The sequence below is a fragment of the Prinia subflava genome, chromosome 9, assembly GCF_021018805.1.
Source record: "Prinia subflava isolate CZ2003 ecotype Zambia chromosome 9, Cam_Psub_1.2, whole genome shotgun sequence".
In the NCBI taxonomy this organism is placed as follows: Eukaryota; Metazoa; Chordata; class Aves; order Passeriformes; family Cisticolidae; genus Prinia; species Prinia subflava.
Window position 1 is genome coordinate 14,172,684 of NC_086255.1, and position 27,634 is coordinate 14,200,317.

General features: G+C 51.6%; 3 protein-coding genes across 3 annotated transcripts in view; all 3 read right to left on the minus strand.

The window, feature by feature from the left end:
- Positions 1-6,793, minus strand: part of DNMBP (dynamin binding protein) — a 34,064-nt gene extending 27,271 nt beyond the window's left edge. Inside the window, exon 1 of the mRNA XM_063405541.1 lies at positions 6,684-6,793. The gene's annotated coding sequence lies outside the window, so the exon portion shown is untranslated. The remainder of the gene's footprint in view (positions 1-6,683) is intronic.
- Positions 1,406-7,675, minus strand: LOC134554720 (basic proline-rich protein-like). Its single transcript, XM_063405548.1, has one exon. The coding sequence runs from the start codon at positions 7,069-7,071 to the stop codon at positions 5,920-5,922; it is 1,152 nt and encodes a 383-aa protein (XP_063261618.1). The 5' UTR covers positions 7,072-7,675; the 3' UTR covers positions 1,406-5,919.
- A 1,731-nt stretch (positions 7,676-9,406) lies between these two features.
- Positions 9,407-22,260, minus strand: CPN1 (carboxypeptidase N subunit 1). Its single transcript, XM_063405549.1, has 9 exons — positions 21,826-22,260; positions 18,849-19,045; positions 18,025-18,180; positions 17,419-17,601; positions 15,827-15,938; positions 15,009-15,148; positions 14,626-14,725; positions 13,089-13,207; positions 9,407-11,250 (listed from the first exon to the last, which is right to left on the minus strand). Exons 1-9 carry the CDS (start codon positions 22,046-22,048, stop codon positions 11,119-11,121), a joined length of 1,362 nt encoding a protein of 453 aa, XP_063261619.1. The 5' UTR covers positions 22,049-22,260; the 3' UTR covers positions 9,407-11,118.
- Between the last annotated feature and the right edge of the window lie 5,374 nt (positions 22,261-27,634).

Genomic DNA, 27,634 nt, shown 5'->3' on the forward strand with positions numbered 1-27,634 from the left:
CCTCCTAGTGCTCTCACTGCCTTCCCCATCGCACGCGGGCTGCTTGGGACACAGGCTGTCCCTTTGTCACCAGCTTTGTGCTGGCTGTACAAACAAAGAACCCAATATCCAGCAGCAGACAGCACTCTGCCACCAAAAAGAGATGAATGGACTTGAGTGAATCAGGAGCACAAAGAGCTGCAGTTCAGGATGGCAGAAACCTACTGAGGCAGAAGGAGTAACAGTATTAAAAACACGACCATGTGGAGCAGGGAAAAAGACAGAAGAGCCATCAATTAGCTTGAAAATACTAAAGATAAGTAAAGACCTTTGTGCTATTTGGGGTGGGGTGGCTGGGGCACGCTGCTGCATGTTCTCATGAGAATAGGAGCAGCAGCAAGAGGCGCAGCAGCAGCAGCCCCTTGCAGGCAGCCTGGCTGAGCTCAGGCTCCTAGGAATCCCTGCCCTACTCTGAATATTCAAACTTCACAGCAGGACTGGACAAAGAGGGAAAAAACATATTGCAGGCATAATTGCTGCCGTGGGGTAGTTTCTCCAGGAGCACATGATGGTACAGTGAGATTTCTTGTATATCTTCTGTCAAAGGTGTAATGTAAGAATGGGCAGAGGTATGCCAGGATTACAGTCTGTGTGCTGCAGACCCAAACCCTGGCTTTGCTACAATCACTGGGGCTGACAATACAGCCCAGCCACTGATCCCGCCCATGAGAACAGGAGTGTCACTTCCTTTACCACACCTGCAGCTTGAAGGACTCATTAAAATGTGCAAGATTTTCCAATGAGATGAAGATAGAGAGGGACGGGCAGAACTGCCATAGTTCCAGCACATATATATTAATTACAGTTATAATAAAACACTAACTTATTAATGTCCAAAGCATTCCCTGAGAGGCAGCTTGTAAGAAAGTGACGCAACTTCTGAAGCTGCCAAAAAAAGAATCCCAACAGGCTCATGTTCCCTCAGCAGTACCAAGAAGAGCAAGATCATTCTCTGACTCCACTGGAGTATAGAAAGCATGCCCCTGTATTTGCAAGTAGTGAATCAGTCTTGTGGAGTTTGCTTGCTCCATGACATGAATTGAACACAAAATATTATGTTTTCCAGGACCTTGGCCTTGTCTGACTCCCTGCAGTGCCGCCTGCCAACATTTTCTACAAACCCCCACCTAGAGAAGGAAGCCTCCCAGCATATTCCAGACTGGAAACTTACTGAGTCCAACTCTTCAGGCTTAATAGTGGACCCGAGCTTTTCCCGGATCCACCCTAGATCTGATGAAAACAAACATTCAGCAACAGCTCACGCAGAGGCTCCAGAAGGAAAAGCAGATTGCAGGGAGAGCAGGGCTCTGCCTGTGATCCCCTGTGAGTCACGTCTCCTGACAGCTGGCCAAGCACCTCTCACCTCAGGGATGGGTGATCCTTGCCTCTCAGAGGAAAGGAGGGAGAGCTCTGCCACAACTGAGTAAACTCTGGGCTTTCAGGCTGGCAGAGGTCAGGAGTGCGGATCGAAGGCCTGCCGTCCCCGCCCAGCAGCAGACCCGCATCCAAAGAGAGCCTCACTGTGCAAGTATGAAGCTGTGGCGCGGCAGGAACGGGCCCTGCTGAGAACACCCAGGCTCTGTCTCACTGCCTGATCCTGCACAGACCAGGTAACGTGCTCCTGGCGCCGACCACAGCCTGCCTGGTGCCAAGCTCTGCGCCTGACACAACAGCATTGTGCAGCAAGGCAGAGAGTGGATTCCCAGGGCATTAATCACCCCCCCAGTCTGCATGCATGCATGCTCAGCACACACTAACATCACCCTCATGGAAGACTGCTTATCCCATTTTGCTATTAGCTCTGCAGCGTGTCTGGTCCAGCGTGGGCTGATGGAAGGAGGGACCAGAATGAAATGATAGCTATTAACTCTGTTACAGTTTTGTTTTGAGATCTTCAGCACTGACTGGGCCAAGTCACAGCAGCCAAGAAAAGGCATTTACACATAGATTCTGACAACTTGTTCTATCTCTCCTCTTTTTGCAACTGAAATTGCACAGGTTAAAAAAATCCGAAACAACGGACTCACCAGCATGAAATGTAATTGTCACTGTAAATGTAAGGCACTTGCTAGAAGTACCATCACTTAGATGGGGGTAGGACTACCAAAGATGCTGAAACAAGGATTTCAAGCACTTAAGAGATAAGGCAGCATTGTGAAGAGGCCATTTAGGCTGATTACAAGAAGTATTAACAACCCCAGTAAAAAGGGAGACCTAAAGGGTTTGCGGGCAGCTAATCCACTGCTATCCCAAAGCACTGCTCAGACCATGAGATAAAAAACAGTAACGGATGGATCCCACAAATTAAGCAGCAAGGAAACCAAACTTACCAGGTGCTATTGTCACTTGTTTCTTCACTAAATAATACATTCCAGCTTCTCACTCAAGAAGCAGCACTGTTAGAACTGACTAGGGACGGTATGACTGAACTGTAACTGAAAAACTAGCATTTCACCAAGCAGACCAAAATATGCTGTGTGGGCTTCCACAGGCACACAGGCTTTGCACAAGAAGGGCAAGTGGATTCATGTCCAGCAGATGTCTTAATCTCTACAAAAACCTTAGAACTTGCATGAGCAGTAGACCAGGAATGTCATACTCACAGAAATGTACAAAAGACAAGCTTGTCAGAAAATGATTAGTGAAATTAATATTAAAAATATTAAACAAATCCTGTCAGTGATCTTCTTAAAAAATGAAAAACACTTTGCATTTCACCTAGGTCTTTTCATACCTCCTTCCACTCATTATAGCTCAATGTCTGTTCACTGAAAACACAATCCACCCCCAGTGACAGAGATACTCAGTTCAGTGTACCCTCCAGCTGCTGGGACTGGCTTTGGGAGAGATCTGCTGCAGCCCTTGCTGTGCTCTAGGCTGCAGGATCAGTACCCAGCACACAGTGGGAGGAACCTGCAGTTATGCTTGGCTTCTCACACCATTGTGCGAAGAACAAAGGTTCTAACTAACTAACTAACTAACTACAAACTAACAAAACTAACTACATACTAAGACATTTCTACCTTTTCCCTCTGTTCCTCCCTGTGTTCTCCAAATCTGCACAGCCCTCCTTCCCTCCTCCAAACCCCAGTGCATCTGCATGGCCTGCACAGTCCTCATTCACTCTTTGGGACAGGACATTATCCGCACACCAGCACGCCCTGACTGCTCCCGCCAGCCTTCAGAGCTGCGGCCACCCACACTCCCTCTCCCTGCTCACAGCAGAACATGTTAGTCTGTAAAGCTCCCCGAGGTCCCTGCTCGCCTGCACATTCCTGGGTGGAATAAACAATACCCCGCTGAGCCAGGCTGCCTGGGCCCCAGCTGGAGATGGTGCCAGTGCAGGGACTCCAACAAATGCAGAGCTGATCCTATGAATCCCAACAGAATGGACAATGCAGCAAGCAGGGCAAACCCCCAACTAATGGTGCTGAAGAGAGGAGCCTTCTCCCACCAGGGAAACGCTGATCACTGCAGCTTCTTGTTAGGACATGCTGCTTGTCTCAGCAGATCCCAAAGAGTCCCCCAGCTGAGCTTCACACAGTGGGAAACTTCAAAGCTCTTCTGCACTCCATCTCCTAACACTGCATGGCTCCCAGGAGGAAGAGCAGTCTTCTCACTCTAAAAAGAAATAGCTTCTTTGGCTTTGTCTGTGACCTGATATATCAAAAATCATTGATATGAATACATTTTTGGTTGGATCACTGACCCCTCAAGAACCAGGACTATCAAGTAAAGGACTGCTTAAGCAAGCTCTGGCCTCCCACCACAGCTGTGTGATGGCAGAGGAGCTCTGCCATGTACCAAACAAGCCATTCAAACCACTACTTCCCTCTAGCTGGGCGCTGGCTGCCAGTGTTCTCACCTGCTCTGTTGCAGGACACGGCTGAGGGCAAGGCTGGGGGTGTTTGTGTGGGTTAAGAGTGGCGTGGCAAAGAAGCAAGAGGAGCTCGTGCTGAGCCAGACGGCAAGCAAACGAAAAGTCATCTGGAAACTAGAGCACAGCATCAATTTTTAATGCAAAGCAGAACACCTTGCCACAACATGTGAGCAAGATGACTGTGATGGATATTTAATCTCTGGCAGTGGGGTCCCAAGCATGTAAAGGCCAGAACATCAGCTTGGGAGACGAGTTTCCCAAACTGTTTGCTGTGGCAGCATGTGCCTTACAGACTGTGTTACAAGGTCCTGTCTTCTCCCACCCCAAGGTGCATGGTTGTGTCTCTTCACAGTTTTGCAGACAGGCTAAAATTATACAACTTAGAATAAGGAACAGATAAAACCCCAAGAGCAGAATCACCATTGCTGCGCAGTACCTGTGGCTGGGCTACAGGTGGTAAGTAGCATACAATTACAAAATTAGTCATTACACCTTGAGTACATATCCAAAACAAGTTGAACTGGGGCTGCAAGGACATTCCTTAGCACTGTAGCACTTGATTTTGCACCCTGAACAATATTCTTCAAAATAACTTTTGGACAGAAGCCCATTATGATGCTTTGGTTGCTGGGTGGGGAGTCCAGAAATCTGGAAATTACTTGAGTTTGACTTGGAAACTCTATTCTTTGCTCGACACCATTCCTGTTCTGTACTGTTATCTCCAAAGAACCTCAGTCCCCAGCAGGGACTCTGCTGCTACCCGGATCTCTTCCTTTCAGAGTCCCTAGGTGTTCCTGAGAAGGAAGCAATAAATTTTATCTCCCAAGAGAAAGGTTCTAAAAACAAGGTAAAGTAAAAGCTGTGTCACTCAGAAATGGGGTTGAGCAATGTGATTAGAAATATACTTTTGCTGGAGGTTGAGGAGAAATTATCAGTTAAGGCAGTGAAGTGCAAAGGTAAGCACAGCCCAGGCTGTCCCACCTAAGCTGACATCATCACTGTCACAAAGTCCATCTGAAGTCACCCACAGCAGGGGCACCTCAACTTTACTCAGAACCCCAAGAGGTCCCACAGCCATGGTATCCATGACAGCTGGCAGAGGTGGTGCCCTGTAAAGCTCTGAGAATCACTCCTTTGCCCCTACTGCTCAGCTCCTCCCATCCCATAATCAGCAGTGCTTTAAAACTGTTGTAAGTTCATATCAGTTTTTAATGTCACTGCTAATTCTAAGCAGAGCAGCTGGAGAGAAAGGAAACCTTTGGCCCTGACAGACAGAGGATCTCACGAATAGAAAGCGGAGGCCAGCTCAGAGCCGTAGGCATCCTCGGTGCATTCTGGAGGCCTCACGCACAAGCAGGATGCATTTAGACACTGCCCAGCACGACTCACAGCCAGAGTGAGTCAAGATGAGGGGGATGATGGTGACGTCTTGTAGCACGGTAAAGAGGCTGTATTTGGCAAAGCATCTGCAAAACTGCAAATTCTGTATCTATGATCTCTTTCAGATGAAGAGATAAAATCTTAGTGGAAGCAAAGGGGAAAATAGCAGAGGCAAGGGGAAAGAAAACCTTTTCAGGAGAAACTGAAAGTTAAGGAATCATGACAAGCGTCAAAGCAGACGTTAACGTTTATGACACAACTAGAGGCTTCCTAGGTACTACGACAAGGAGAATGAGATATGAAAGGCCAGAACTGGGGAGAGAATTTCAAACAGCAGGAACAGCAGCAGAGATGTTTGACCCAAAGGCCAAATTGCATCAAGGACAGGATCAGCTGAGGTACAGCTTAGGGTCAGCAAAAGGCACAACAAAGGAGCAGCAGCTACCTCTCAGACTATGCTGAGGGTGACCCAAGCCTTCATCCCCCAGCAGGGCCACTGGCAGAGACACCTCCAGTTCATCTCTGTTAAGTACAAGGCAATGGGGCCAGGCTGCCAGTGTTACAAGAGGGATTTGTGTTTGCAAGAGTGAAAACAAACGGAATTCTTTTAAGTTCTCTTCTCAGGCTGCCTTGAACCGAGCGAATGCCCTCGGAGGAGGACCCGGGAGAGGCACATTGCTGCAGCCTTGAGCTTCTGCTCTCTGTGTACAGCAACTTGTGCCACCCTCACGGGTGCAACAACTCCAGACTCCCAGTGCCAAACCAGAAATTATGTGAGACGGCCAGATAATTTCCAAAGGGCCAGGTGCTCTTCTTTTCTGCAACAAGCTGTCCAGGCATTGCCAGCTACCACCAGCTGCCTGCCTGCCTGCCCGGGGGTGACCACCCGGGTTACCACCGCCTGACAGACACGGCTTAAGAGACCACAAGCCCACTGTGGGGAGCAGACGGGCGGCTCCCGCTGTACGGCACAGCTGCTCCACGCTGCCCAGGTGCCCGAGGTGCTCCCAGGGCAGCGTGGGTGCTGTGGGCCGGGGCACAGCGAGCACCCGGCTGGGCACGCAGGGCTGGGGGGCCACGCTGCCCTGGCGCGGCTGGCACGAGGGGAGCGCGCCCAGCCGAGCCCGCAGCAGCCCGGGCTGGGGCAGCCGCCGCCGGCCACAGCGGCCGGGGCAGCCCCGGCACCGGCAGCCCCCATGCCCGAGGCCGGCGGGGCCGTGCGGAGTGCGGGAGGCGCCGGCGGGCGGGGGCCGGGCCGCGCCGGGGCTCGGCGGAGGCGCAGGCCGGGGCGGCCGCGGGGCGGGGGAGGCCGGCGGGGCAGCGGCCCGGGCGTTCCCGGGCGGGGAATGCCCGGCTGCCCCCGGCCGTTCCGGCGGGTCCCTACCTTCTCCCGGCCCGCTCCGGGCGCCGCGGCCGCTCCGGCCCTGGGGGTCCCGCTCCCGCCTCCGCCCTCCCGCGGCCGCCCAGCCCCGCCCGGCCCCGGCCGGCCCGGCCCCCAGCGCCCGCCCCGCTCCCGGCCGCCTCCGCCCGGCCCGGCCCGGCGTGGTGCCGCTGGGAAGGCGGAGCTGCTCCGCGGGGCTGGCCCGCAGCCTGGGGAGCCCGGGGCCCCCGGCTGACGTGGGGACTTGGCCCTGCGCGGCACCGCGCGGCCGCAGGCATTTCCCCCGGCGGTCCCTGGGGCCAGCCCGCCGCAGGACACGGTGCCCGGCCGGGTGCCCGTGCGGGGACAGGGGCTGCAGACACCCCGTGGCCTCCGGGGCTGAGCACGGCATCGTGCGCCCTGCGCCCGCCGGGCTGCTGGCAGAGCAGCCGGGAGCCCGGCGCGGAGCACAGCAGGCGGCTGCCTGTGCAAACCCTCTCTGCTTCCCCACAGAGCGCTGCCGCCTCGCACGCACTGCCGGGGCTCCCCTTCCTCGCTGCTGCCTGTGGGAATCTCGCTGTCTTGTCGGCTTTGGCTTTGGCTTTGGCAGCAGATGACGAGTGGGTCTACACTGTCCATCTGGTGCAGTCTCAGCTTTGCCGCTAGCAGCCTCCTTGGCTGCTTAGATACATTGTAAGATCATGCCAAAGCATCAAGATGGAGAAAAACAAATAGCTCCCCAGCAGAAATCCATGACAGAGAGGGCCAGTTTGTGCATCGCAGAGGATCTGGCACACCAAGTATAGTAGGTCCCGCGCTGGATTTCCTGGCAGGCTAAAAAAAGCCTCCATGCCCCAAGGGATACCATCCCTCAGCAACACGTTGTAAAGCCCGGAGTCTTTAAGTCCCCCTGAGCAGTTATCACTGTTCGGCACTTGTTTGTGCATTTAGCTACACTTCTCCATAGCAACCACACAGCTCTCAGCTTGACTTGCCACCAGCCAGGAGCAGACTGCTCTGAGTCGTGTTGGTAGGTGCACAGGCTGCGTGCTGATTCTGTCTGTTCTCCTCAGGTGGGGACCCACACCGCTGCCGTGGCACGGTGCCGTGGGCAGGGGGCCTGGAGCTGCACAGGTGCTCCGTTGTCTGCAGGTGTGGATGCTTGTAGATGGTTTGCTGATGCTGAAGACTGGATACCAGCCTCTGCCACAGGGCTCTAGATGTCCTCTGACCCAAAATTTCTGTTGTTCTTGCCTCGCAAAGAAGGTTTTTAGTGTTTTTCGTCATCCCAATCCCTCCTGCAGCCTTTCAGGTCACTGCCATGACCAACTCCTTTCTGCTGACATCCCTATCCAAGCCGCTTCATTCTTCTTTGACTTCACTTATTGTATTTTCCCTTTTCTGCCTCCTCCATGCCAGATATAGAAATTACAAGGTATTGCATGCAGAGTTCTATCTGCCCTCCTGTTTCTCCAAAGATCCTCACAGTTCTGCTTATAAGAATTTTGATTCATTTTCCTGGGCCTGTTTAAATGTTTCCCAGTGTCTGCATACAGTTCTGGTCCTTTCATCTCAGAAAAGGTAATAGAGAATGGAAGAAGGATTGGAGGCAGGCAGTAAGGATGCTCAGACATAGGAACAGACTGTACAGTGAAAAACTGTAGGCTAGGACTCTTCAGCTTGGAACAAGGACACACACTAGGGAAGAAATCTACAAAATCATGAGTGGCCCAGAGAAGATGGGGAGGATAGACTGTTTGCTGTGTCTTCTGACACAAACCTGTCAACTGTCTTTGCTTTGACTGAAGCCTCAAAAGCATAAGAAATCCCTGTTCTGCAGATGTTCCATCCAAAGGTTGTGCCCTTTTTAGCCCACGCTTCTTGCAACACCGGGGGCGAAGCTCATGGCAAGCCTTTGAGGGGTGTGCTTAAAAATCCTGCCTCAGAAACATTTTGTAACCATGTTTTCACGTGGAGAGCTCAGCCACAGCCAAGTGGAGCTTTACCAAATTGTTCAACACAAAAAAAATTCAAAGCTGGACAAATCCCAGCCCAGAGAGACCTCCAAAGGGTTGTGTGTCTTGCAAGAATCCTCTTGTAGGGGAAAACGCTTGGAACTGAGACTTTAATTTTTCTGCTGCCCTGCCAACCCCACAGCAGCCTGCGAGTATGAGTGCTGTGGCCTCCTGGGCTGGTTGTGCTGTTCTAGGGAAGGAATCTCCCTCCTCTGACTCTGCCCTGGAAAGTGGAATTGAGATGGTCCCACATTTTGTAGGACCACAAGAGGGCAACACGAGAGCACCCTGCAGCCAGCAGGCTCAGCAAGACGTCCTGTGACCGTGCTGGGATGCACACGGGCATGGGCAGCTGTCAGCATCACCCTGCCCAGAGACCACCCAGCTGAATGAGCCAGCTGAAGGCTGCTCCCTCGGAGCTCTTTCCTTGCTCAGCTTCATACACATCCTCACAAGCCAGCTCAGCCAGCAGAGTGCTGTAGTTGAGGGCAGCAATATCTTCCTGCACATGGGCTGGACACTTAGAGACAGCAGACCCTTCTGAGTGCTGCATGTGGCCAGGCTGTGGAATGCAGGGTGCCCTCCCTCGTCCTGCCTGCACATCCACCACGAAATCCCTTGGATGAACGTGCACTGCCATGTGCCTTCCAGCAGGAGGGTCCAGCATCTGCAGAGATGCTGCTGGGCTTGGCCAGTGGAAGAGGAATTAAACCACACAGAAGTTGGAGCATCTCAGCCTTGCCATCCTTTTTCATTTCCTCCTGCCTCAGAGAAAAACAAACAAACAACCAAACAAAACCAGAAAAAATAAGAAAAAAATAAAAAAGAACTGGAATTCAGCTTTGGCTGTGATTGCTGAACTGGCCAGTGTCTCCAGTTCCTACTGGTTTCTGCAGACCAAAATCACTCACAGCCACTGTTAAGAGCATTACCATTCTGGACACTTTTTTTGCAACGGCCTGTATAATTAACCTGCAAGGGACAGCTTCCTCTGCCTTTAGAAGAAAAGGCATGACAGAGAAAGAGCTTCTGTTAGCAGGCAGAGCTATAAGAGCGTGTGTGTGCTGCTAATGCTGAAAATGCCACCAGCATCTTGTAGCAGAGACAGAGGAGGACATGATGGTGAGGGATGAAGTGCAGAATATTGCTTCTGCAGTAGGGTGGTACAGGTTGCCCACAAGAAATGAAGAGATGTTTGCAAAAGAGGAGAAGCAAAGGAATGTTTGGGGGACACTTTTTTGACAGGCATTAGACAGGGAGAGAAAGTGTAACCATGGCTGTATGGTGGGGACTGGGATAACCATCCAAGGAGAAAAGAAATCACTGGGGCATATATGTGGTACTATTTATCCCTCTGGAGTTATTTTCAATGAAGAATGCTAGAAAGGTTTTGCCTGCTTAACATATTTTTACCATGGAAATAACCAGCTTTGTTTCTACTCTTGCTTCCACTCCAGACCTGCCCACACAGCCTAAGCAGCATTTTAAGCCTCAGCCTGTAGTGCCTCACTGAACTATGGATCCTTTCTCTCCTAACCCAATTACAACTCACACAGCTCATGCTGTACCTACACAGCACACTGCTGGCATCCACACCTCCTTATTGCATACTGAACCAAGGTTCAGGGTATTTGTCTCAAAGGAACATCCAAATAACCTGGATTGGACATCTACTCATCACCAGTTGTCAGATCTCACCTAGTTGCTTCTGGCTCAGAATAATAGTTTGGGTTGGATAGAGCAGACCCCTCAGCAAGCCATCTGGTTTGGGTCTGAAGCCTTAAGGACTCAGGATAATACTTAGCTTTTGCCAGCATGAGTAATTTCAGCCTGTCTGATGACAAACCAGCTACTAGAAAGTCCCATCTGCACATCAAGATCAGGAGATAACCTTGAACTATGACCTCCCAGAGCTACCAGTCAGCAATAGCTGCGCTGCATGTGGTTCAAGCTGTGTTCAGAGCTGCTCACATCACTGCCTGCTTTAAAATGGACCTTCCCCTAACTTTGGGATCTGCAGGCAGCAAGTGTCCTTACCTGAGGGAGAAGCATGGCACTGGCACCCAGAGGACTAATGTTCATGTGCCCAGTTTGTGAGTGCAGCTTACACCAAGGCTTGCATTCATTATCCCTGGTATACACTAGTGACATTTCATGTGGGCTGTAGCAACAGTCCATGAGTTAAGGGAGCAGAGCTCTCTGAGATGGATCAAGTGCAGGAGAAGAACTCAGCACACACAGACACACTGCCCAGGGAACTGTAGTCCAGGCACACTTTGTTGTGAATGACTTCACAATTTGCTCAGGGATTAAATACTTCCTTATTTAATAACCTAATCATTTGGGCTAGTTTCATGCTGGACTGTTGGAAAGTTCACTGGCTGGAGCCATCAACCAGGCCTCATGTACACGGCTCCCCCAGCTCTGAGCCAAAGGAGCTGTCCTCATCTTTGGGTCCCCCGGCGGGTGGCTCTTGGCACCACCTTCTTCTGAAGGGCTTTGTTGTTCATACGTGTGCCTGAGGCTTTACGCTCCGCAGGCTTTCTCACCACTTCTTGTTTGAGCTGGAAATGCACCTGGAGGAAGAACAAAGATAACTGCCTTTAACACCACCGTGTGTGTGCTCTGCTGGCTCAGGGCTCTGCGGGACCTGCCTCTGCCCCGCTTGCCTTCGAAGCTGACTCTGGGCCCAAGTCAAACAATAAGGGGTCTCAGCCTTTGTTAAAGTTCTTAAAGCAGCTGTAGATTTTGTTCTTCCTGTGGAAAATGTACTAACAATGGATTATGTTTCTTATGCAGTTGCTCCTGTGACAATGCAAGGTCCTAGGATGGTTTGGAAGATGACCTGTGAATGGCAAGGGACTGAGCTATGTTCTTTATTCTCCTTTTCTCACCCAAGAGTAGAGACATAGGACTGCTTTGCATTTCTGTGAATATTTAATACACAGGATGGTTTAGGACAGACAGTTCTTTTTCAATTGCATCTTGTTAGCTTAATCAGTCTTTCAGCAACCAGTGCTTCTAGTAGATCCAAGCAAAAAAAAAAATCCTGGAAAGAAACCTCCATCCACTACAGCCACACAAGTAGGTACAAGAGGGAGAAGGGGACACAGAGTGTGCAAAACACAGCATCAGATAAATGGGGAATGGGGAGGCCATACAGAAAGGTGAAACTGGAATGGGGCTGTATGGGGATGGGGTGAACAATGAGTATGGGAGGTGCTGCAGAAATGGGAACAGGAGGGCTGCTGTGAGAGGAGATATGCAAAAATCAGACCATAAGGGAACAAATCAGTCTTCTACAGTGAAGAAGACTGTCAAAAGAAAATCTGTTTTAAAAAGGAAACCCAAAGAGCTGGGTGCTTAACCTAGCAAAACAAAAGACTGGGCTTGACAGCTCCCTATAAATACACCAGGGAATAAACACCAGGGAAGAAAAGGAGCTATTTAAAGCACAACATTGGCGTAAGAACAAATAGACATAAACTGACCATAAATAAATTTAGTACGAAAATTAGTAGGTTTCTAATCCTGAGAAGAGGGCAGCTCTGGAAGAACTTCAGAGGCTAGGCAGAGTGGGATGAAGTGATGGAAGGTGGGAGAACAACCACAGTGTATTTACAGCAGAGCCTGACCAGTGTACATACAGTGATGCAAATGATGTGCCAGGATGCTGCAGATGGGGCAAGGGGAGGGGGTCCTGCTGGTCCTTTGAGGAGCCTGCATCTGTGGTTCCACCATGTTCACAAGGCAACAGCAGGGGCAGGGATCACCACCCACTGTTTTTACAGCCAATTTCTAGTTGTCCAGCCAGCCCTCAGAAAGGCACTGTAGGAGGCACACCAGTGTCAAGAGCACTTCATTTCCTGAAGGTGCTTGGTTGTTGGTATTCAGCTCCCATTTGCCTTTGGTGCTCTCAGCAAAAAGAAAGGCAGACTTCAGCCTGTGGCTGTGAGTTTGATAAGGTTTGGTCTCAGGCAGAATGCAGATGACAGCAGACTGCTGAAACCCATAAAGCTGGGGGGATAACTGCACCTCAGGGAACAGATGCTGTCTCCACATCATCTCACCCTGGAGAGTGAAGAGGATGGAGGGAGAGCTGAAGAGCAGCAGTCCCAGTCAGCCAGGAGCTCTCCCATGGCCAAGAGGCAGGACACAGGAGCAGCTAAGGCAGCCCAGTGCAGCTGCAAGGCCTCAGTAAGGAACTGAAAGGCACATGGCATTGTCTTCACTCTGTTCCCTGCTGTGAGCTGTGTGGAGCCTTGTCTGCCAAAACAGATAACCTATAGGCACTGGAAATGCTCTACATCCTGTTTCCTTTCTCTGCTGCTCACTAGACATCCCCCACCACATTTCTTCCTCCCTGGGGGGGTGAAGATATTTTGAGAAACCCTCATGACTCTGCCTGACTCACCAATGAAGGTCCAGCTGGGCCCACTGTTGTTGTCACTGTCAGGGGCTGGTACCCCTCTGCAGAGGCTGTGACAGTGTAGGTGCCAGGCAGCAGCAGCCGGAAATAATCCCCCATATCCCCTGGAACACAAGGTAGGAAAAGAAAGCACTCAGGATGGTCAGGGAGCAAAGCAAAAGACATTCCAGTAATTCTTGCTGAGTTACTTCCTACAGGATATGTAGCCTTCAAAACCAAATTTTTTCCCCCCAAATCTGCTGGCTACCTCAAGGCGGGATTCACACTGGTACACTGCAAGTGATGTCTCTTTAGTGCCATGGAGGAGAGGTCAGTCTGCAAGTAAAAGCCAAATGAAAGGGGACTGTACAGCAGCACTGGCTGTACAGGGAGGCTGCAAAGCTGAGCACTCACCAGTCAGATGATGGCAGACCTAAGGACAATCACAGCTCCAGTCTGACTCCTTGTGCATAACACAGTCTAATTCCTGCTACACAATTTTGCCACGTTTGGGTTAGCAGGTTTTAGATGCTCATTAGCTCAGCTGCTCCCTGATTCCCTGAAAGCCCCAGGAGCACTCTGACAGACTGTGCTCTGATGTGCTTAGGGACAGGAGATGGCCAACACAGGTAACACCATATTATGGATTACTTTAGAAATCTGAGTATAATCCCATCTATGTAACTGGATGGGTATTGCAAATTGCTTCAGGGTGGATCTGGGAGTGCAGCTTCACCATGAATGAGGTAGAGCCCTGGCACAGGACAGCAGTTAGGCTCTGAAATACCCATCCTTGGGGTCAGTGAGAATTGGCTGGAGAGTGCAGTGGCTGATCAGAGCTGGGAACAATCTTGCTCCAAGCTGGACAGGAGACTTCAGAGGCCACTTGGCAGCCAGCTCTTCTGTGATTTCTTCCACAGACCCCTTTCTTATGCAGATTGGAATAATAAGTGCCAAATATTAGTGTTACTGACTCACAAACCTATAGCCAGGAGGAGCTTTAATGATTTCATGGTCTGACCTCTGAAGAGCTGTAATATCAGCTGTTTTCTGCAGGCAGTCTGTAATGTTCAGTCTGCTTGGAGGAGGGTGTTTATGGAAAGGAGGTTAAAATTGGCCAGCAAGGGAGAAACAACCACAACTTGGATAAAGTGGCACTTCATTCTCATTCTAAATTTATCTGGCGTGAACTTTCAGTCTTTCATCTTATTCTTTCTTTTCTCATCTTGTTCTTTGGTATCTTCTGTTTCAGCTCTTTGTATATACTTACAGGCTTGAGTAGATTATCCCCTCAATTGTCCCTCCCAGACAAAATAGGAGCTGAATTTCTGAAGTCCTTTACAATAAGGTTTGCATTCCAGTTCTTGCCTCTGCCTTTCCTAGGCTTTCCTAAGCCCACCGTTGTCAAGGATAAGGATAAGGATAAGGCATATTTCTCCCAGCTAGTGTCTTTGGGAAACAAACCATGATGGCCTCCCATATTACAGCCTTGCCTGCTAACTTCACTCACAGATTCAGACACGTAAGTGGATGGACAACCCACCAGAGGTGATGTCATGGCTGATTCCCTGGACAGAAATCACTGCTCCTGCAATGCCGTTGTTGTTCTCATCTGACACCATCCCTTTGATGCCCTGGTGGACCTGCAGGGAGGGAGACAGACTGATGGTTCAAGGCCCCTCCTTTGCTCCAGAGGGTATTGCCAAACAGGGCAGAGCTTTGGGGACAACCTTACCTTTCCCTGTACCCTTGGTGATCCTGGTTGTCCCCACCAGAGCCAGTCTAGGACACAACAGCTTCCCCAAAGGCCACCAACAAGAGCACCCCATGAGCTCCATAACCAACTCCCTTCCATGCCCTACTGGTCCCCTACCAGGGCCCATGGGGATCTGCAGAGGGGTGTAGGTCTCAGGACTGCCCCTTTACCTCTTCAATGAAAGCAACAAGGGCCTCCCGGTTGGCCATCCACTGCCGCTCCAGGTCCTCCTCGGGGGGAAACTTATTGCAGCTTAGCTCCAGAGTGATTTCAAAGCAGTTGGTGTAGAGGTAATTGAAGTCCTGCATGCCTGGAAGAGAGGAATAGCCTATGGCCATGGCATAGCTCCCTTCCTATTCCCATGTCACAGTCATCCTGGCCTTTTTCTGACCAGAACTGTCTCACTCTCCTCTGCACCACAGGTGCAGCCTTCTCCCTGCATCACCGTGCAGCTAGAGCCTTCTCCACCCATGCAGCCCTCTCCTTGTAGCTGCCAACTCTCTCTTTCAGCTGGATCATTCACCAGCCTGCCTTCAGAAGCCTGGGGAGGTTGGGTACCACAAGGGCCTATATATCTCTTCCAGTTCCTCTCCAATCTTTTGTCTAGTCTAATGTGTTGATTTTTCAGTTTCCTCATTGTACATTTTTTAATAAGATTTTTCAGGGACCAGCAGCTGCCTTCCCTTTGGTCACAGTTTTGGGTTTTGATGGAATTACACAGTAGGATTTTCAAATACACTAATAGATTAATGCTTCCTTTATCTAGATGCATATAGGATGAAGTTCTCTGCAGACCCTGGCTATTTCTGTGGCTCTTTCCCAAGCCATTTCAAGTGCTCCCAAGTCACCTTCTGGTCTGAGATACAAACACCAGAATGGTGTCTAGTAATGGGCACAATCCTATTTCCCCAGCCCATCCTGTCCTGAGGTTCCTTGTCTATCCCTTCACCCCTTTTTGTTGTAGGGTGCCTACCTGCCCAGCCCTTACCTTTGCTGAGCGAGTACCAGGATGCCCCATTGGTGATGCCATCAGCAAAGTAGTCCCCACAGTTCCAGCCCCGGTGCATCCAGCTGTGGGCGTACGAGTAGGTCTTGGCCAGCTAGAGGGAGAGCAGCCAGTGGTCACCACTGCAGCCCTGCAAGGCTGGGGACCCTGCCTGGCTCTGGATAAAACATGCTCTGTCCTTTGCTGAGGAGCATGGGAGGGAAGTCAGACAGGAGAGGATTTCTGTATTTTACTGCCACAAAATACAACATGAGGTGCCCAGAACCTCTACAAGATGTAGGCAGATAAAGGCCAAGGAGGAAGAGCAGTAATCTGGCAAGCTGGAAGCTTGTTGATGGCACAAGTGGCTCCTGCCCTACTTGTGCTGAGAAGAGGGGGAGCAGAGGGCACTGGACCTGTGCAGGGACACTTGGCCCCATGCAGCAAATGGCACTAACAGGGGGAAAAGGTATACGAAAAAAAAGTAACCAGTCCTGGCAAATACCAGATATATATCAGGGGAATTTAGTTTAGGAAAGAGTTTGGGCAACTTCTGCTTCTAGCAACGATTTGTTTGTTGCCCATATTAAGATTACTGCCTATTTTTAGACATGAAGGCATGGCTAAAACTGGGCTGCTGCATCTAAAGCCAGTCCTTTGCGTAAGACCCAGTTTAACAGAGACTGGAATTTGCATTTTCTAAGGCAAACTCTATACCCTTGTATTATGGTTCAGATTCCAGTGTAATATTCTGTCAGCAGGAAAACAGTTACTTCTCTACATTTCTGAGTTCTGAGGCCATGTGGGTATCATTAGCCTATGCCCCAGACTGCAGCCTCTTTACATCTGGGTCTGAGCACAGCCGTGATCCCAGGAGGTCCTGACAAGCCTCTGCAGATTCTGCTTCCAGAGAAGGCTGAACTCCAGCTTGGACTTATTTTTCTCATTAACTGTTCAGATGCGGTCTTAGTATTTTCTTGTAGTGGGTATTTCCTAATGGAAGCAGTGACTGAAGGCATTGTTTTCTGGGATAATAAGAGAAACCACGAGCTTCAGCTAGCTCTAACAGGATCAACAGCATGGACTGATGCATTCCCTGATGTCTGATTATGGTTCTGGAGCTCTTGCTGTTTGTTGTAGTTCTTGTTCTTCACCATCCATAAGCCCCTACTGAGCACCCACCTCCCTCATTCTGCTCTCAGCAGGCCCCCAGTCACCTCTCTAGGATAAAAACTGCTATGCATTCTAAGATGGTGTGGCAAAGCTGGGTGCAGCTTCCAGCTTTGGAAGAGCAGGTTGTTATTGAGTATACCAGTGGTATTTGGGTGATGGGGAATCCAAGCACAGCATGGACAAGGAGGGGGCTCCCAAGGGTTAAGACTGGCCTGTCCCTGTGGTGGGACTGGCTCACAAGGTGGGACTGTCCTGACCTGGCTCCTGAGCCTGTGGCTGGCAGAAATGCTGTAGCCAGCTAATGATTATTTCCAACACGTTTCTTGGCTCAGCTCCTGCATGACGCAGTGACCAGAGCTCCCATCCAGCTCTCACTCTGCACCCTGCCAGGGAATGTCCCCACTTAACGTGGCTGTGCTCACCTTCTGGAACAACTTATCATCAGGGGTAGGAGTGTTGACTGTGCGCCGGTGGCTCCTGAACCGCTGATCCTGGGACTTGTCATAGGGGTAATTTGCCACCACTGCTCCACCGTGCAGATTGGCTGAGAGCACAAAGTTGTAGCTGCTGATCCACTGGATCACAGCCAATGTCTCTGGCTCCACCTGTAAGGAGAAGAGAGAAGAGACCTCTGTGCCAGCTACTGCTCCATGCCAGGCTGTGGTGTGATTTGCCATGTTAGACCCTGTCCCACAATATGGCTGCTGCAACTCTTACAGCTTCCTTTGTTCTCCACCAACTGCCCTGACACACAAAGCTGCTCCCCCCAGCATAACCCCAAAACCTGAGGCACAGGTGTTAGCCAGCACGTGCCACTTCCTCTGCCCCGTGCACTGCAGCCTGCTCCCCCAAGCTGGCTGTGATGTCAGAGGTGCAAGCTGTGGTATGGGACCAGAACTGCATCGTTTTTCTGCAGGCAGAAGGCTCAGAGGAGACAAGCACTGTGCAAGCCAAAGGACAGTGTATTTGCTTGCATGCTGAGTCACTCTAAGAGGATGCGGTAGCCCTCAGGGTATCCAGAGTGGTACCTGGCTTTTCCAGTTGTCAGGCAGCGGGATGTGGTGATTTGGCCCGCTGATCTCCCTGCTGTAGTACATGAGTGTGTTGAGGTCAGGGAAGTTGCGGTTCAAGTCCACTCCATTGGCATTGTTCCTCCCTGTCAAGTACCCATTGCTGTCTGGGCCCTGTGGGGCAAAGGTGCATCTCAGTGGTGAGTCCAGGTTGGGTGCAGTCAGGTTGGGTATCAGAGAAGCAGAGACTGCCTACTGTAAAAGCACTTCACTGCCTATGAGTTACAACATGTGTTATTGCTGGCAGGACAATAAAGAGTATTGGTACCGACAGGGAAAATCAATAGCAATATCTTCATTTTCCAGCGTGACAGAGTAAGCCACAAGACAAATAAACAATTTGCTTTAGCTGAAAGAGCCACAAATATCTCCCTGAAGTCTAGCAGCACAAAGAAATGCATGATTTTTTAGGAGGAGGACTAGGGGGCTTATTTCCCCCCATCTCTCATGCCCCTGCTTGCTTATGACAGTGGCATTCAACTGTTGCTTTCCCAGTCTAGGGAGGGGATTTGTATTGATCCTCCTGTGACAACTTCTAAGGAGGGCAAGACAGGTATAGGAAGTCTTCTCCATCAGCTGCCAAGGTCACCTGTGGCAGGAAACACAGCATGAGCCCTTGGTAAGGAGGTGAGAAGCAGCAACAGCAGCTGATGGGGACAAATTTGGCAGGGCACGAAGAGAAAGGATTCCCCCTCCTCCCAGCTGCAGTGAAGAGGATCCCAAAGGGCTCTGAAGGGCTTCCTGCCCCTACCCATCCGGAGGAGGTGATCACTGCCTGGTACCTGCTTGGCAGCCACTTCGTACCCGTCGGGGTTCATGGAGGGCATGATGTGGATGCGCGTGTCCTGGATGAGGCGCGTGATGCGCTCGTTGCCCCGGCGGTACTCCTCGCACAGGAACTCGGAGAGCTGCAGCAGCAGCTCACGGCCCAGCACCTCGTTCCCATGCATGTTCCCAACATACTTGAACTCGGGCTCCACTGCAGAGAGCAAGAGAGTGGTGCCATCAGCCAGGGCTGGAATGGGGGAAGAGCAAATGCCTACCACAGGCAGCCCTGGGCAAGCCCAAGGAACACCCAATAAATGGCATAAAATTACTCTTTCCCCTGGAAAATGCAAACCTCAGTGAGGGAGAGTGGCACAGCTCTCATATGGGCTCTGCTTCATTTTGCCACAGCACCCTGGGAGCAGCTCAGACTCCCTCCAGGTTGCTTTGGGCCTTTGGAGCACATAGGAGGAGCATTTGCTGGTGCTTTGGTCTTGGGCTGGTGAAAGGCAGCACAAAAGGACCAGGAAGCACAGGCAGGATTGCCCCGGGCTGCCAGGGCCTCACAGCTCTGTGGTAGGTGGCAGTGGAGGGGACAGACAGTTTCTCCCACCTCTGCTCCTCTATATTTGTTCTCAGTGCCTCTCACCAGCATGGCACATTCCTGGCTCTGCATCTCTCCTTCCCTTTTACCTGCCCCCAGGGCCAAGGTTAAGGCCCTCCTCACCCTCAAGGGAAAAGAGCCTGGAGAAACCCTCAGCAGCTGAGCTGAATATGGCTCAAACTGCCCCTCAAGCAGCTCCAGTATGACCAAAAAGGTCTCTTGCCACTGACTTTTCTAAAATAAGGTCTCAAAATACAGACTTGGAGACCACAGGCAGACAGTGCCTGGAACAGGACTTGCTGCTTTGCTGAAGGAGAGGCAGGACATGTGAGGGACAGGTTGTGCTTTCTCAGAAGGCCTTTTACAGCAGTTACTTGTGGGAAAATAAAATGTCACATTGCAGGCTGGCGCCAGCATTGGTAGAACGAAGACAACAGGGGAATTAAGTTAAAAAGGGAGCCCAACTGTCACATGAAAGAGTCTGGAAAAAAAGGGGTGTTGTTACAAATATTGGCTTGCCAGATCTTAAGACTTCCATTGCACCATGAGCTTTCTGGCCAGCAGCAGGGATCAGACTGGCAGTGGCAGTGTACAGCCCTGCAGCCAGGTATGATGTCCACCAGGATCCCTGGGGTAAAAGGCATCACATCCCCAGACTGTGAGCTGCTGCTTGCAAAAACCCGTGTGCCTTTGCTGCACTAAAAAAAAAAGAAAAAGAAAAAAAGAATAATAATAATAATAATAAAAAGAAGTCTAATTTTAGCAGAAGATTTTGCTTTTCTGTGTCTTTTGATTAGTGTGTCTCACAAGACACCAGAGGTAGGCAACATATTCGATCTTGTTACATTTCAGGGACATGAGAACTGATTTAGTTAGATAATCCAGTTATTAAAAATACAGAAAAATCCTGAGCATATGTGCAGCCTTAAAAAAAAAAAAGATTTCAGCAAGGATTCTCTGCTTTGCTTGAGTCTGTGGCAGGATTTGTCAGCCCTTTTCAGTATCCAAACCCCTAAACTTTATGTATGTGGACACACAAGCTCTAATTACTGCATGTAAGCCCAATGACTCTGAGCTTGCTTTTCAGAGTTACTTTTCATGTCCTTCAAGGAAATCCACAGTTTCCCAAATTTCTCATGCTACAAGCTGAATGTGCCAGCCTGACAGTGGCCCATGCTACAAGCAGGGCCACAGGTCCCTGCTGCTGCCTGGGGCAGAGGAGATCTGAGTCATCCCCTACAGCCCCTCCAGCTGCTTTCATGTGGTTCTGCAAGTCTAGAATCCAGTGGTGCACTGCCAGTGCCCTTTGCTCATTCCGTGCTTTGAATCAGCCCTTGATGCACTGTGGAGGTGCCCTGGATGCCCTCAGTGCCACGCATGTTTCCCAGTGTGAACAGGGCTGCCACAGAGATGGTCAAGGTGGGAAGGCTCCCTTCCCACCTCCTAGCACTCCTGGAAATGATCCTGTGGGCCGCAGGACTGGAGCAATGCCCCCAGTGCAGTGCTGCCAGGCACGGGGTGCTGAGGGTTTGTGGGGGCCGCTGCTCTGAGGGAGGCACAGGTTCTGCACACCCCTGCTGGCAGTGTTCCACCTGACTGGGCTGCCTGCCCTCATCAGCCCCTGCAATTAACCACATCAACCACGACTTGAAAAGGCAAAAGATCCTGCAGACAGTACGGAGAGCTCCATCCTTATCTGCAGCTCAGGGACCCAGAGCAGGGATGCGAGGGCTGTGTGCAGCCCCCCAGCCGGGAGAGGCAGCTGCTCTCCTCAGCCCCCAGGGCTGCCGGCTGCCAGCACGGCTGGCTCGGCAGCATCCCCGGGCAGCACAGGCAGCAGCTCAAGGGGCCACTGCTGCCAAGGTTCCGCAGGGCCACGTGGCAGCAGGGGGAGATCCCCGAGGCCAGCCTGTCACTGAGGCTGCACTGCCCCCGGGGCCGGGAGGGCTGTGCAAGCCCAGCGCCCTCCCTGCCGGGGTCCCTGCTTGTTGTCCCCCTGGGTTGGCCGTCTGGAGGAGGAAGGATCGAACACTTTCCCTCCTGTCACTTCCCCAGCAGCACAGGGCAGAGGGTGGGTGCTGCTCTCCTTGCCTGAACAACACTGCTTAGGGAGGGAGAGTGTGGCAGTGCAGGCGGGGCGCTGGGATGGACTCGCCTGCGTTCTCCCCTTAGCTCGAGCTGAAAACTCAGAGCTCCGTCCAAAGTACGCGCCTTGGACGCTGCAGCCACGCAAGCACAAATGCATGGCACGGTGCATGTGTGCGGGCGGGGCCAGCGCGTCCCCGGGCCGGCTGCGGGTCCCCGCCGCAGACCCTGCCCGGACCCTGCCTGCCCCGCCGCCCGTGCCCCGCCGTGCCCCGGGCAGGCGCTGTCCCTCCGCCCGTACTCACGGGGCTCGTGGATGCCCGGGTAGTCGCTGAACTCCAGCACGTAGAGGTGCCGGCCCTCGACGCTGCGGCCGATGCTGTAGATGCGGCTGACGTAGGGGCACTGGCCCTGCACTCGGAACAGGGCCTGCACCAGCTCCTCGTAGCGATGGTGGAGGAAGCTGAGGGCGGCCGCGCCCTCGAGCAGGAGCAGGGCTCCCACGAGGGGCCGCAGCCACCGCGCCATCCTCCCGCGGCGCCGGGCGCCCGGACCAGCTCCCAGCCCCGGCTCCCTCCCCGCCGGGAGCTTAAAGTGCAAACTCCAACCAGCTCTTTCCAGCCGCCGAGTGCCAGCCCCCTGCACCTGCGGGCGGGGGGCGGCGGGAGCGGGGCGCGCCGGGGCCCCGCGGCGCAGGAATGCTCCCCCCGCCCGCCCGCCCGCCCGGCCCCCGGCGAGCCCGCTCTCCCCCGGCGGAGAAGTTTCCCCCCGCTCCGGCTCACTTATTAACTGGACGGCAAACAGGCCCCCGCAGCCACTGGCTGTCACCGCAGAAGAAGCGCAGGGCTGGAAAACTGGCTGCGGAGGGCGTCGGGGCTGCCAAGCGCACGGGGAGCGGCGGGCGGGGGAAAGGCGAGGAGAGGGGGCCGGCGGGCGGGGGTGCCCGGCACCGAGCCCGCTGCTGGGGCAGGAGCCGGGGGGATGGGGATAGCGCCGGGGCGACCTCGCTGCCCGCACGGTTCCCGCAGCCCTGCCCGGCGCGGGCAGCTCCCACCGCTCCTCCCCGCAGCCCAGTCCCGGCTCCGCGCCTCCTCTCCTGCCCCATCTCCTGGGGAAGCAGAGCAGGCACCGCCGCGGGTCAGTGGGCTCCTCTACCCGGCGGTCCCATTGCTCCCGGGACAAACACAGGCAGGGACTGACTGCATCGCCCTCGCTACAGCTGCCTGCCCGAACTGCCGGGCTGGGACGGTGCAGGGGGAGGGCAGAGCAGCGTGGGATGTGATGCAGGAGCTGTCTGCTGAGCAGGGATCATCACGGAAAGCCCTGCTCCAAAGTCTGGTATCACCCCACCCTGCTCTGGGAGCGGGCATGAGAAAGAGCTCTGACAGGCACTGGGCAGCAGGACATTGCTTAACTGAGTAAAGACAAATGAAAGTGTCCTGCTGTCTGCTGACAAAGGGTTGCAAACTGTTTCTGGGTATAGAGGGAGCTGGTTCGTCCCCACCCCTTTGCCACGCTTGTTCCAGTGAGCAGCAGACACCTCACGGTCCCTGCTCTCTGCCCACTGCCACGGGCAGCCTTGCTTTGCAGCCTTGCCCCACGAGGCTGGAACTTCAGCAGCCTAGTGGCTCGGACAGAGGTATTTACTAGGACAACCCTGACACAGAGCCCAAACATGAGCACAAACAGCTGAAAAATTTACCATCACGGCTGGACAGGCCAAGAGAAAGGAGCTCATGTTACCAAAGGGAGCTTTGGTAACATGAGCATGCTATTCTGCTCTATCCAGGCCATGCTAGAGAGGATCTCCTCTGGCCATCAGTAATGGGCTGCCCAGGATACTCAGTGCCATGCCAAACATTTACTTTCCTTTCAGCCTTGTGGTGGATCTGTGCTGCATTACTCTAGTTTCTGTGTCAAGTGTTATTGCACCCAGCAAAGCATTCTCTCACAGAGCTTTCCTTCCTGTTCTCCACACCTGCTTGGTGCTGCCATCTCTCTACCTCAGTTTTCCAGGAAAAGCAGTTGTAATACCAGAGAGTCCCTGTTTATAGCCTCTAGCTGCTGTTGATGGGCTCTGATGCAAACAGTGGTAAAGGCACACAAATTGCCTGCTCATGACTTGGCTTGCTCAGACTCTCCCATATCCAGCATTCTTCAGCCCCAGCATCATCATAGTGGTCCTTTTTATCCTTGACCCTTTGTCTCCTTGGTCTTCTGCCCCATCTGCACAGTTCCCTCTTAACCCCTGTTTTGAAAAAAATATCCTTTTGAAAGCATGAACAGAAAAAGAAAAATACTATACATGTAAAGAGATAGCAGTAACAATATTAATACCTTCTCCTAGTTAAGCTTCACCCCCCTACATCCCCACTTGTCAGCCAGTCTGAAAGCAGCACACGTTCAGAAGCAGGAATGGCATTGCACCCATCAGTAGCCAGGTGACAAGAGCCAGTGCTGGAGGTGGTAGCTTCTCCCAGCACGTGCAAAAACCAAGGCAAAGTACCTGAAGCTATGGCACGGTGAGCACGGGTATGGTAGGACAGTTCTTGTCTCTACAGCAAGATATGTCTGGTGGCATTTTGCAAAACTGGCAGCCCACAACAGCAGTGGGAAATGCCTTCACCTCCTTCACATCCCATCTCCCAGGGCTGCTGGGTTCCCGTGGAGCTGCTCTTTCCCCAGGCTTCAGCAAGAAGGCCATGTGAAAGAGTCGTGGGCAGGTTTCCAGCACTACCCAGTGTTACTTGGCAGCCAGGGAGTGCTAGGCAGGGCTATAGTAAAATAGCACAAGCCCCATGTTTGGCCAGTTTCACCCTCCCCTTTCCCTTCCTAGGCTGCTTTCAGTAGCCTGGGACAGCAGTGGCAGAGTTGGAACTGCAGTGCTGCCAAGGGACACATGAGGAAAACTCTCACTTTCCTATGGAGGCAAGCAACACTGATGTGAGAAACAACAGTAAAAAAAGAAATGCCAGAGCATTAGAGCCTAAAAAGGAGCCATGGGCAAAATCTCACGTGGGTGGAGAACAGATCTCACACACTACTAGGTCTGGAGAGTTAGTCAGCGTTATCCATAGCACAGGGATGGAGGCAGCCTGTTATCAGGCAGCAGACTTAAAGCATACTAAAGGAAATAGTTTTGCACAAAAGACACCGTGAAATTACATCATCAAAGCTGAAAGTTAAATAAGTGTGAAAGAGGATAAGATGAATTCATAGAGAACAGGGACTTGCACAGTTACCAGATCCTGAAGCAATCATTTGATCACAAATGTCGTAAGCCCCTGATGGGTAGAAGAAAAGGATTATGCTGTTTCCCTAACTATCCCTCTAAATCCTCTCCCACCACACAGCTGAAGACAGTGCCAATGTTTGATCTGACCTAGCATGGCCTTTACACATCCTAGGAAAACAACAACATAATGGATCTTTCATCCAATAATAAAAATGGACATGTTTGAAAACACCGATGAAAGCAGAAACAAACAATGGAAGAGGTTAGAACTTAGAAACAGTGAAGGAAGTAAATAAAGACTTCATTTGGAAAATACGGCTAATACATCTGGGATGGATCATACACTCCCCCACCCCCCACCCAGATGTTCAAAAATGGAGAGACCTTGAGGCAGTGGGAGAAAGAAGGGGAGCAGGAATGCTCTGTGCCACTGTGGTGAGAGGGAGAGGAATGTGAATGCAAGCCCTGTCCCCTCACCATTGCGTTGCTGATGGGCACAGGCAGCAAGGAGCTGATTCTGCTGGAACTGGCTATGGAAAGACTCAATCTGATGGGTTCATTTTAGTTCTGGCCATATTGTTAACAGAGGAAGATTGGAAAATTTGAGGAAAGTTCAAGCTAATAGCCATAAGAATGAGCGAACTGTGGGGAGTGCATGCTGAAAGAAGAATAACAACTATGACAAGCTTTGTTTGCCTTGGCAGAGCTACGGCTGTGGCTGCACAGAGCCACGCAGCCCTGTGAGCAAGGGGCACGGGCCCACTGTGCTCCACCTGTTCAGGGGGCTGGGAAGGTGGGCAGCAGTGCCAGCACAATGCCAGGGGGGCTGCCTGGGGGAGGGAAAGGGAAAATGAGAACAGAGAACCGCTTCCGTCCAGTTCACAGCTTGGGAGAACAAGCTGCTTTGAGGAGGTCAGGATGAAGCTAAGGCAAAGAAAGATATGGTTTGGGCACTAGCAGCCTTCCCAGGAGTAAAGTAACTTGTGTGAGGTGCCCAGAGCCTGGGAAAGACCACAGTGCCTTTCTCTACCAGGAGGGGATGCTACCCATCCGTCGGGAACTTCAGAGCTGACCCAGGAGGCCGTCAAGGAACTGGCAAGAGAGGAAATCACATCTCAGGACTTTTCCATGTTTAGTGCCAGAAGCTCCATTCCACTACTGGCAAACTCCCATCTTCTGGAAAACAGCAGGAAAACTTTTCTGGCATCAGTTCAGAAGTCTTTATTATGATAAGCATACAGAGGCCTATGTGTGCATCAAAACAAAGATCCATTTCTTCAGGGTTAGGCCACGGAAAGAAAACACATGGCCTGGGTGGCAGGGACTGTTATCCTCAGTGTGCCCTCCCCAGCCTCTCCTGAACAGGCTGTTGAGCCTGTGACAAAGCTGGCAGCCCTGCAGAGCCTGCACATCCTGCCTGGCACAGAGCATGGGAAGAATTGGGGTGGAGAATGAAGGGGCACACATCCGGCCCAGAGCTGCTCTGGGAGAAACAGGAAAGCCCTGGCCAGTGCCAATACTTCAAATCAGCCTTCCAGTGCAGAGGTGATGGCCCCACCTCTGAGAGCTTTCTTCCAAGTGGAAGCCCCACTGTGTTTTGCTGTAGGGCTGGAGAAATCAGCTGTAGCCTGTGCACAGAGGAGCTGCAGCTTTATCAGGGAGGAAAGGGACTTAGAGCCTGTGGTGGGGAACAGTCTCCTTGCAAGAGCTGAGTGTGCTGCAGGTGCCCAGGCTCTCCCTTCTGACAGGTTCTGATAGCTTTGGCCCACACTTGACACTTGGCTGAATATGGCAGAGCTCACAGAGGTCTTCAGTCCCAGTGAGACCGGGCTGCTCCTGCACCCTGCAAAGCTATCAAACCCCTCTGCAAGGAGCCTCCCCAAAAATGGACCCCTCAACATTGGAACCCAACCAGAGATACTCATCCTACCTTGCTGCAGCACATCTCAGAGCTTCATAGAAGCCCAGGAGAGCTCTCTCTTCAGAAGAATCCAGGGTCTGGAGTCTTGGCAGTGCAGCAGAGCTGAAGGGTGAGTAAATATGTGATAGACAAGAATGTGTGATATAAAAAGATTCTTTACCTGGGAAAAGCAAAATGGTAAAGCAGGAGGTGTCTAAAAATTAAAGCCAGAAGTGACCAAATTAGAAATAAGGCACAGATAATTATCAGTGAGGCACATAAACTGTATTAACAAAAGAAACAATACATTATTACTGGCATATTTGGAAACTCCTTCCACTATCATTAATGGTCTTCATGTACATGTTGGGTGGCTCTGGAACACACATTTGAGTTGAATACAGCTGGATCAGATGCAACACAGAAGCAAAGAAATGAATGTTCATAAACTTGAACTCTTTGACCAAGGATTTTGCGTAGCCTCCATGAATAAAGTCCTGCAATAACAGGAGAAATAGAGAGAAAACAATCATAGGCTGTTCTGTTCACTACCAGGCAGTGACACGCAATGGTCTCACCCTCACAGGATGCCTTCAGTCAATCAATTCCTGCAGCCTCAGGCTGCTCAACTGGCATGTTGTCACCTTAGAAGTTCTTATCCTGGAGAGACTGTTTTATGAATCGGGTCTAAAAGTCATAAGGTTTAAAAATATTGTAACATATTTTGCATTTATTTTAGTTGGGCCATTTAGGTTGCACTCAAGTCACATTTAAAGCTTAAAAAACCCCTCAAAACTCAACCCAAAAAGTGAGATAATTAAGACAGGAGGAGCAAGTGAAGATGCCAGCTGCTCACCTGGCTCCAGAATCTGGAGCTAACAATACTAATACTAGGAGACTTGAAATGAAGATACAAAACATTGTAAAAGCTCTGCTCCCAGATATTTGACATTTTCCTTTGACATAAATCCTTAGCAGG